Here is a 10,599-nt window from a genome sequence, read left to right on the forward strand (position 1 = left end):
GTTCTAACATATAACTATGTTTATTCACATCGTGAACAACAAGTATTTTCTACAATAAATATATAAATGTATAACAAACATATCATGTAATTGTATTTATATCTACTCTTCTTAAAGAGGGCAAGTACATGTATAACCATGATAACTCTTTACTTCTTTGCAAGAAAGAAGTATTCTGGTGAGTGATTCATGACACTTTACTTGTTTATGACTTTAGTTTAAGGCTTGGTCCCACAGCACTTACGGATGCAGAGAGGATGTAAAACGGAAAAGAATTTTGCAATCCATTGGAAAACGTTATGTATCCGTTGTGAACTCTTTGCGTACGTGTTTCATACGCTCTATATCCATCGAGCATCCGTCCACTGTGATTTCATTGTTCGCCCATTTTGTCCATTGTCTGGAGCGGATAAAGACGGATGGAGCCACCCTGAAATTTTGCTTGTCCGCTGTATCCGTTATGAATACGTTTTGTGTCTGTCGGCCAGTGGGACCAGGCCTTTAGATGACAATAATAATTTAATAACAAGAATGGACACTTGTACAGTGCCTGTATCTGCTGTGTTTGGATGCTGTTTGACATTACGCTTAGACATTGTTATCCATGCCATTTTTCTGGTACATATTCATTTACACCTGGGTGGAGAGTGGCAAACATAGACAAATGACTAGCCAAAGGCCATTATTGCTGTGCTTGGATTTGAACACAGGACCTTTGGTTTAAAGCCCACTAATCCACAACATATCTCAGCCAATCAGATCAACAATTGAAAGTAGCTTAAAACAGTTGTTTTCATGATAAACATCATTTCAAGGAGCTTGTCATTACTGTGTCATCACTGACTGTATACTGTAGTGACAGTCAAACCCAGAATTTCACTATCAATATCACTGAATGCAAATTTTTATCATGACATACAGAATGATGTAATATATAAGATATTCATTTTTCTCCAAATATACCACAGCAACAGATATGAAATCTGCCTGTGAATAAAAAAATCACAGGCAGACCTGTGGGATCCAAACATCCCCCAACAAATTAATTATTCCAATGATGACATACTGATGTAGTTCATGAAATGACGACTACAGCAATATAAGCATCTATTTCTGTGTAATCATGGTATGATATATCCTAAAATGGGGCATATAGTCAAGGCATGAAAAAAAAAAAAGTTGAATAAAGGGAACAAATAAAATAATTCAGGAAAACAACAATAAACTGATAGACAAACACTCTATTCAAATAATTAACACTCTTTGGACTTACAATGCATGGACAAGCTGTATATAAAAATACACAACCCACAATATTGCATGTACAAGCAAAACTACACTAAAATTGGAACAAATCTGCCAACATAATACAACTCATGTGTCCTACAAAGCTGTGTATTAGCCTATTTTGTGCATCATTCTTAAAGTGACTTGAAACAGTGATAATTGAGATCTAAGATAATTTATGATCATATGTGAGAAAAACTGTGACAAGGAACTGGTATGGTGTTTCATGTCACATGACCATGGATAATACAGATTATGTAATGTGCCAGATGGGTGGTAGCCTACACATGTTATATGTTTTCTTTATAGGTCTGTCATGAATCAAGGAATAAAAAACATATTGTCATTTGGCTTTACAAAGATTTCTAAATGGAAACAGAAAAAATAAGAAATAGGTCTTCAGAATTGTGGTCATAATGACATGTTTATTGTTTGACAAAGGATTATTTAATTCATCCAAGTACTTTTAAAGAGATACTGAATTGAATTCCATCCAAGGTAGACACAAAACTGAAGTATACTCATCCATGATACACCATTCTGCTTGGCACATATCAATGATGATAGTCAGATAGTCTATTACCCTGATTAATTCTAACCTGGCAAGATAGTGACTACATGTATGTAATACTCAATGACACTTTAAACATGCTACATATATAAAGATGTGGTACAAAAACCGTTTCTTGTAAAACACACAGAATACAATCACCACAATAATCTAAAATACAAGTAATTTTTAAAATTAATAATCATACTATTCTGTTTCATTTTAAATAAATGTGTCTAGCAATAATAAATTTGAATAAATTAGAATTTTAAAAATCAGAAATTTTCAATGTCAACAATTGATTAAAAGAATCTGAACAGTTGGTCCATTGATAACTAAAGTAGAACTATAAACATTCATAACAATATCATATAAATTTTATATTATTTTTTCTGAACAGACTGTGATCTACGAAACAAAGACTGATTACACAGTTAAATACATAATATCTGTTAATAGGATCATAAATAATGAGTTGTACATTGATGTAATAAAGTTACCTACAAAATTGCAATCTAGTAATCTATTAATACTGATCCAGCAGCAAAATGGTCTAGTACTTTCTCCAAGTATAAGTTTAACATTTCTATTTCTGATTACATGTCACAGCATAATCTTTAAAAACCCAACTGCAACAATTGAATATGATTTTATGATGAGTTTAATGATTTTCTCCATATTATATCAATGCCAACATTCCACTGTGGATTGTAAAAAACGCACCATAAAATACTACTAAACAAAATGTTCCTACAATTCATAATTCATGTTATAATTATTCACATGGACAGCCATATACATAAGTCATGCACAAATTTGTTACAGTAGAAATAATTTATCTGTGAAAACCAAAAAAGGAAAAATGTCTGCCTTAAGAGGGACAGTATCAATACTCTCATGTTTCTTCACATGTGCTTCATCAATATATACTGGATGAGATTAGGATTGGGTTCATAATATTCTTCTTCCTCAGAGAAATATTTCATTTGACAATTGATACAAAGTAAATACATGACTGCGTACTATTACCCCCGGCTTTAGCATGGCTACTCTTATATGAAAGTACTATTAATGAATCCAGGTCAGTGTTTTGAAAAAAATGTGTATGCAATTGCAAATATGATCTTAGTTGGCCATTGCAATTAGCAATCAAACTTTTGGTACAGGGCGAGGTATGCACCTTGTATGGCTTCTTAACTATCTTTACTTCTATTGAATATAAACACATTGTATGGCTGCCCCTAATTACATTTGCATATTTTGTATGCATTCACTAGCAATCTCAACATTTATATTTAGCATCCAAGTACAGTTGTAGTACTTCTTTAAATAAAATTTTATGTCAAGGTAATAAAAAATGCAGAATGTTGAGTTTAAGTAGCATATATCATTATTCACTGCATGAAAAGGAAATAATTGTAGAATATACTACATAACTACGATTGTACATGTCAAATAAAAAATGTGATCATACTAGTATAATACAATTATCTTATGAAGATTGTTTTCATCTGTGTTATTGATTATCCTATCAAAGGAATGCTTTTGAATATTGAAATATTATTGTGTGAAATTTTTCAAATATGTTCTTATTAAGAACAAGGAAATATAGAGAATTTAATGATAAAGGAGAATTTGTAACCAGTCCCAGCAGCATATCTCATAAAACTTTCTAGCCTGGGTAAGCACTGAAAACAAACCTCTTTCAGTATTTAACTCCGGGGTAAAGTCTTGAAAGCATACCCCCTTCCAATTTGTGTTATTGATTATCCTATCAAAGGAATGCTTATGAATAGTGAGATGTTATTATGTGAAATATTTCAAATGTGTTCTTATTAAGAACAAGGAAATATAGAAAATTTAATGATAAAAGGAGAAAGTGTTACAAGTCCCAGCGGCATATCTCATAAAACTTTGCCCTAGGCAAGCACTGAAAACAAACCCCTTTTAATATTTAACTCCGGGGTAAAGTCTTGAAATCATACCCCCTTCCAATTTCAGGGAATGTAACTTCTTTGTTTGCTCATTGCAACACTGCAGTTTTATTTCCCTCAATATCCCTTTTTGTGCCTTGCTGAAAGTTGGGCCAGGGCACATGCCTCTTTGACCCCCTAGATTTCCTACTGTGGTCATCTGAACTATTTTAGTCACATTAGTACATTGCTTTTATCCACAAAGTTGGAAGAGATCTTGAATCACTCATCCTCGCATGTGCCAGGAGCCGTTTCATAAAGCTGTTTGTAAGTTGAGAGCGACTTTAAGAACGACTGGTGAACCTTCTTACGTGCTAAACCATTGCCAATGAACATTATGGTGTATATCATTTTTACTACAAGAAAGGATCACCAGTCGTTCTTAACTTACGAACAGCTTTATGAAACACCAACCAGGATAAATTATCCCCCTCTAATTGAGAAATTCGTATTTTTCGATTAGAAGAATTTGACTAAATAGCAGAACGTAAGAAGAAATGAGAATGAACTGAATTGTATCCTACCAAAGGGGATGTTTTTTAAACATGCCTTGCCATTTCGTGGACTCTGCTTCATGCATCCGTGTGTTGAGGAATGTCATCTTTACATTCAAATCAGTCATACCCTACATAAATAGAAATGAAAATAAAATAAAAGTCATTCATTAATGTTGAACCAGATAGGGTACACCTGTACATTAAATACTGTCCATTAATTTCAATTTATTTTAATTTAATCACCACAACAAATATATACACAACAATCATAGCACACATTATTACAACATTAAAAATATGGCTTGGACCACATAAAAAAGAGCAAGTTGCTTGTAAACGTATGAAAGGTTCCCTAATGAATGTTTCAATGGGGGGGGGGGGGGAACTATTCATGGGAAAAACACCATTCGTCTTCTAAACAACAGGTGGTCACTAACTAAAAGCACATTGGATTGAATCTTCCTTGGTCATATATTACACAAGACAATGAATGATAGCTGTTACCAGATTAGATGGGATTGGAAGTCAAGGGATTCTTGACACCTAGTCTAGATATTCAAAGTTTGCACTTGGAAATAAAATTAGCTTAAAAATCTTTATCAAATTAAACTGACTACATTTTGTTTTTCATTGAGATTTATTATAGACTGTGAGAAAAGACTCTGTTGAGTCTATGACAAAGATATTAATAAGGATAATATAAAAGTCTGGATTACCTTTGCAATGGTGGCTTCCCTTTTAGTTTTCATTTCAGGGACAGCCTGCTCTAACTTGTCAATCTGTAAAAAGAAATATATTGATACATTTAGTTGATGGTAGTTCAACTAGAAAAGCATGGCTAGGTAAGGGGTGCAGTTGAACATCTAGACAATGCAGATTAAACCAAGAATCATTAAAGGACAAGTCCACCCCAACACAAAATTGATTTGAATAAAAAGAGAAAAATCCAACGAGCATAACATTGAAAATTTCATCAAATCGGATGTAAAATAAGAAAGTTATGACATTTAAAGTTTCGCTTAGTTTCACAAAACAGTTATATGCACATCCTGGTTGGTATGCGAATGAGGAGACTGATGACATCATCCACTCACTATTTCTTTTGTATTTTATTATATGAAATATTCGAATTTTCTCCTCATTATCAAGTGATTAATTCCTCCCTGAACATGTGGAATTAGCATTGTTTAATACTATATGATTCAGTCAAGTCGGTCCCTATGGTCAAATCTGTAAAAAATGAAATATTGTATGATTCAAACAATAAAAAAACAAAAGAAATAGTGAGTGATGGACATCATCGACTGAGTCATTTGCATGTCACTGAGTTGTGCATATCACTGTTTTGTGAAAATTAAGGGAAACTTTAAAATGCCATAACTTTCTAATTTCACATCCGATTTTGATGAAATTTTCAGTGTTAAGCTAGTTTGATTTTTCTCTATTTATTCAAATCAACATTTTGCTGGGGTGGACTTGACCTTTAATAAAAATAATTGCTTCACTGCATACTTGCTGAATAGATGGTACTCTTGAAAATCCCATATTAATTAATTAATGAAAAGTACTATACAAAAAAGGGTTAAAACTCTATTAAAAGAAAAGCAATGAAACTAAAAGTTATGGAATGCCCTTGGACTTGATACTCACTCTCTTAACAATCTGCTGCAACCTTTGCTTGATAATATCATTGTAACCATTTATCTTCACTGATCGCTTCATGGGCTTAACTGTTTGGAAAACAATACAGAAATTATACTGATGTGTTGAAATAGTAAATTGTTCAAAATTTACTATTTATTAGGCATTCACTCATTGAAGGCTGACACACATTCATGTTTTCACTGTTACATACATTACTTACCCACAGAGTTCTGAATAAAATTCCATGCATATTAATAATTTATTAGAGGATAAGTAGGCTTTTGAAACTTATATTCACTTTTTCTCAATAATTATTTCCAATTTAATTTTTGAATTTCTTTCACATAAAATTTCCAATTTACTGTCAGCAAAAGTAATGTGATGGAAGAAGTTTGTATTACTCGTCATGGACATGATACAATAACATTAATACTGCAAATTATTCCATATTAATATAGAATAATTGAAAATTCTGCTATGATGACATACATGTAGACAATCCAGTTTGAAATGAAAATAGGCTTATACCTTGGTCACATTTGCTCTACGGCTGCCGAACGGTGAGTCGAAAACAGACGTTTTATTAATTTTATATCATTCCACCTATATGTAGCTGGTACAAACAAAATTAAAACTGCTGTTTTCAACTCGCCTACGGTCGCCGTAGAGCGAATGTGACCGAGGTATTAATAGGCTAAAATAACGATCTGTACACAGATATATACCGTACCACACTACCACTTCAAATGAATAATAGATTTACTAATGATATGAATTATAGATTTAACTTATGATAAAAAAGAGATAAAATCAGATCAGATTCATACATACCATTCTGGTAACGTCTTGTGACTTCAAGGACATATGGTCTGTTGGAGAAAGTGTTAAAAATAGAAAATGTTAGAAAGAAATATAGTGCCAACACACATTCCAGATAAATGAAAAATATTTAAAAACTGTTAACATAAAAAAATCAAATGAAATTGTATAACACAGTGCATTACTGTCCAGCTAGAGATCATATTTGATTACATGTAAATAATTTTGATTTTCACATGTTATGTGTACTGCAATTCCAATAATCTGTATTGATGTAAACCCAAAGTATTCTTTTGGTGCACATGAATTTACAAACATGAAAAGTAAGATACTCACTGAAACTTTGAATTTGGTGTGATGAATCCATTAATTGGGATGAGAGAACCACGGTTGTTACGAAGCTGTAAATATAAGAATTTGCCTTGTTATAAAAACTATTAAAGGCACACCAAGAGTCCGCTCATATGCTCTCATGTTCATAATTAATTGAAATCTATTGATTGAGATTAACGTTAATGAACCAAAATTGTTACAAATATGTAAAGAAAAAAACATCAATCAAATTATTATAAATAATGTAGATGATTGATAGCACTAGGATGAACAAAATTGTTGAATAAAATTACAATTAAAGACTGGAATGGCTCTCAAACATTAATAGAAATTAATAGACTGAGAGAAATCTGCACCACTTAAAAATATTAATTTCTCTCAAAGCAAAGGCTTCCAAGTAAATCCCAATAACTTGCTTCACACTATTACACATAAAAATGTAATCACTTATGAAATCTGCATCCATTGTTCTCAGTCTCAATTATACCTCTAAAATAAATGTATTTTGAGAGATTGTCTAACCATCACATCTTAATGCAGCCCCAGGATGCACTATACATTATAGAGGCACGTAACAAATGCATGAATTAAAGTTGAATTTTGAAAAGATATTTTCACTTTAATAATCTGAAACCTTTTGAACTTTCTATTATTACCTTCAAAGAAAAATTTTCATCATGATTTCCCTATTTTGAAGAGATGTGGAATGACAAATTTGCAACTTAATTTGCAAGAGATTAATAATCTGAAGCCTGATGGACCTTTCTTACCTTCATAACCAAGTTTTCATCTTGTAATGCCAGACTAACCCTGAAGATATCTTGAATCTCTGGGGTGGGGCTCTCTTGAGGTAAAATCACACACCGTGGAACAGATTTTGATTTGTCTTCTATCTCAGCTATTTAAAAAAAAAGGTATAAAAGTCGTGAAAAAGAAATATTGAAGTTACTACATGTAGTAACTTGACTTGGCTTAAGCTGAAAATCAACATTTCAGCAGAATTGCATGTCAGTAAAATGAGGAAACTGAAACACAGTTTGAACCTAAAGTACCATAATTGATAATAAGAACTGAACATTTTGGTCACGACTCATGCATGTGTGTAAAAGAAAAGAGGCAAAAGCAAAGTCTAATTCTCCTTCATTACTTGACCTTTAACGTCTTCAGTTCTACCAATAGAGTCAATAACATGCCTTCCATAATTAAATCATCAGAGAGGGATTTTGTCTGCGAATCAGCGATTTTTAGTGTGTGGGTTTTGCCTTTTTTTTTAGCCCTTCCCCTTTTCAATCTCATTTAGATCTATTTCATTATCTGCTCTCCAATATTTTCCCCACCCCTGCCAAATTCAAATTACAGTCACAACATATCTAGAATGCATTGCATTTCACTGTCATAATTCAGCAACATGACTCAATATGTGATGACATCAGCCAACATCAAACTGAACGCGTGGGGCTGGCCACATTATGTTACTCAACACTGCAGACGTCTGTCAGTAATTGGGCTCGTCTTACATCATTTATCTCACCAAAAATCACTTCCAAAACTTCATCAACAGAATTCAAAATCACTACATAACATTGAGAGTTGAAAAAAATACTCACATGACAAATCATTGCGGTGTATGATGACCCAAACACGGTTGAGAGAAGATGCCTTCCTGTCAGTGGCCATAGTTAATGTTTGGATCGCGCTGCTCTGTGTCTCAGTTCACCGGTACCAATCTAGTTGCGACTGTACCGGTACTGTGAAACCATAGAGCTATATTAGCTCCATGGTAAAACATATCCCCTATGTTATGTGTGTATAAGTGGTTTTTGGACTCAATGGTTTTCAGTCGTAAATAATGAAATCGGTTTCATCGAATCAGGGAGGTGGAATTGGAAGGAGAGACATATCAAATTAATTAATTGAATACGGGAGCGGGATTAAAATAAGAGATATATAGAATTCTTCCTAATTTTATTCGTACTTATATACTGTTTGGTTTAATTTAATTGGCTTAATCGTTTATTTTCATTTCTATATCCATTTTCAACATTAATACAAAAATATATATACAAATCAAAATAGCTACGCCTGCAGACAAATATAAACTAAAATAACGAGCCCAATAACAAATGAGTAATAATTACCCCCAAAAAAACTTCAGTTCTAAAACAAAGAATTTAACATTTTCAAAAGTATATGCATTTGTTGTTGTTCGGGCGAAATAGGCATTAAAAAATAATAGAATTAGAAATGAAGAAAGGGGCCAACTAAAATGCGATGCCTGTATAAGGCTGGTCTCTCAAAATCATAAGAAATACTTTGAGAACGCAAACAAAAATATCAAGGGGTACTCCAGGCTGAAAATGATATTGAACAGATAAAGAAAAATCAGACAGACAGAACACTGCAAGATTCCATCAAAATCAGACCGTATAGGAATATGCCTAACAACTGAAGCCACTTATGAAATTTTAATGATTTGTATTAGTTCGGTGAAACAGTTCTATGCATGTCTTCGTGATCATTCAATGAGCAAACTGATGTTGTCATATTCCCACTTGTTCTTTGTCCGGCCAAGAACGGAATAAACAAAAATGGATTGACAATTGATTCAATGCATTAGATAATCATTTTCAGATATATTTAGTGTAATGTTGGCCTTGTTGGGTCAATATAGAAGTAAAAGTATCATGGAAGACCAGGGGCATGCAGCCGCAACGCGCGCGAGGGGGGGGGGGGGATCAGTAAGGACAGGTACGTACTCGAGCATTCTGTTCCCGATTAAAAAAAGAAAGAAAATGCTTAGAATGCCCAGTGTTCAGGTCGGATATCACAAATTTTCAGCTCGCACTTCGCGCTCACATTATTCGATTGGTGAGATATGTATCATATTCATGAGTCACAATATGCAGTCCTTAACTTTTTTTTTTGGCTTTGCTCCCCAAACGAAAATACATTCCGCCGCCCCTGTGGAAGACTGACGTGATTCGGTAGCTATGTATTAAAGTAAAAATTTTCAATATTGGTCTATATAGCCAATTATATAAAAATTATGGGAAATTGTTAAACATTATGTTGACAGTATGTTCCTAGAATGGTCTTAAACTCAATTGGGACATATTGTATCCCAAATAATATTAATAAAGTTCTGGCAAAAGGAATAGGCCTACAAGAATATACAAATAGAAGATTAATTAAAGACCCATTTACCGATGGCCAGAAGATGGCCAAAAGGACACTAGTTCCTATTAAAGTTTCTTTCATCACTGGTCAAACAAACATCATCATCATCATCATCGTTTAAAAACACATCAAAATGTCATAAAAATATAAGTCAGCTCAGGGCCGGGTACTTGGCAGGGGGGGGGGGGCAGGGCTTAATTTCTAGAATCACAAATTTCTTCAATCTTTCCAAACGCCCGTTCCACCTCTTAACCTTACTAATCGATAAGAGAAAACCTTGAGGGGATCGGGGATCAACACCCCATGGACCTCTAATACC

At 33.3% G+C, this 10,599-nt stretch overlaps 1 protein-coding gene across 3 annotated transcripts; it reads right to left on the bottom strand.

The window, feature by feature from the left end:
- Position 1: 1 nt before the first annotated feature.
- On the bottom strand, positions 2-8,824 carry LOC129258526 (uncharacterized). Of its 3 annotated transcripts, none has more exons than XR_010293314.1 (8): positions 8,711-8,800; positions 7,874-8,001; positions 7,107-7,171; positions 6,783-6,820; positions 5,958-6,037; positions 5,024-5,086; positions 4,221-4,435; positions 2-4,104 (listed from the first exon to the last, which is right to left on the bottom strand). XR_010293314.1 is itself a non-coding variant. In XM_054896786.2 (7 exons), the coding sequence occupies exons 1-7, from the start codon at positions 8,778-8,780 to the stop codon at positions 4,331-4,333; spliced, it is 549 nt and encodes a 182-aa protein (XP_054752761.1). In that variant the 5' UTR covers positions 8,781-8,824; the 3' UTR covers positions 2-4,330. The 3 variants fall into 3 exon arrangements, 1 of the variants encoding a protein (XP_054752761.1); XR_010293315.1 differs by having other exon boundaries at positions 4,206-4,435; XM_054896786.2 differs by having other exon boundaries at positions 2-4,435; positions 8,711-8,824.
- Positions 8,825-10,599: the final 1,775 nt, after the last annotated feature.

This window comes from Lytechinus pictus, chromosome 4 (assembly GCF_037042905.1).
Source record: "Lytechinus pictus isolate F3 Inbred chromosome 4, Lp3.0, whole genome shotgun sequence".
Classification (NCBI taxonomy): domain Eukaryota; kingdom Metazoa; phylum Echinodermata; class Echinoidea; order Temnopleuroida; family Toxopneustidae; genus Lytechinus; species Lytechinus pictus.

Coding starts and splice junctions, on each gene's coding strand:
- LOC129258526 (XM_054896786.2), bottom strand. CDS start 8,780: ATGGCCACTGACAGGAAGGCATCTTCTCTCAACCGTGTTTGGGTCATC. Junction 7,172..7,873: donor ATGAAAACTTGGTTATGAAG/GTAAGAAAGGTC, acceptor TTATATTTACAG/CTTCGTAACAACCGTGGTTC. Junction 6,038..6,782: donor CACAAGACGTTACCAGAATG/GTATGTATGAAT, acceptor TTTTCCAAACAG/TTAAGCCCATGAAGCGATCA.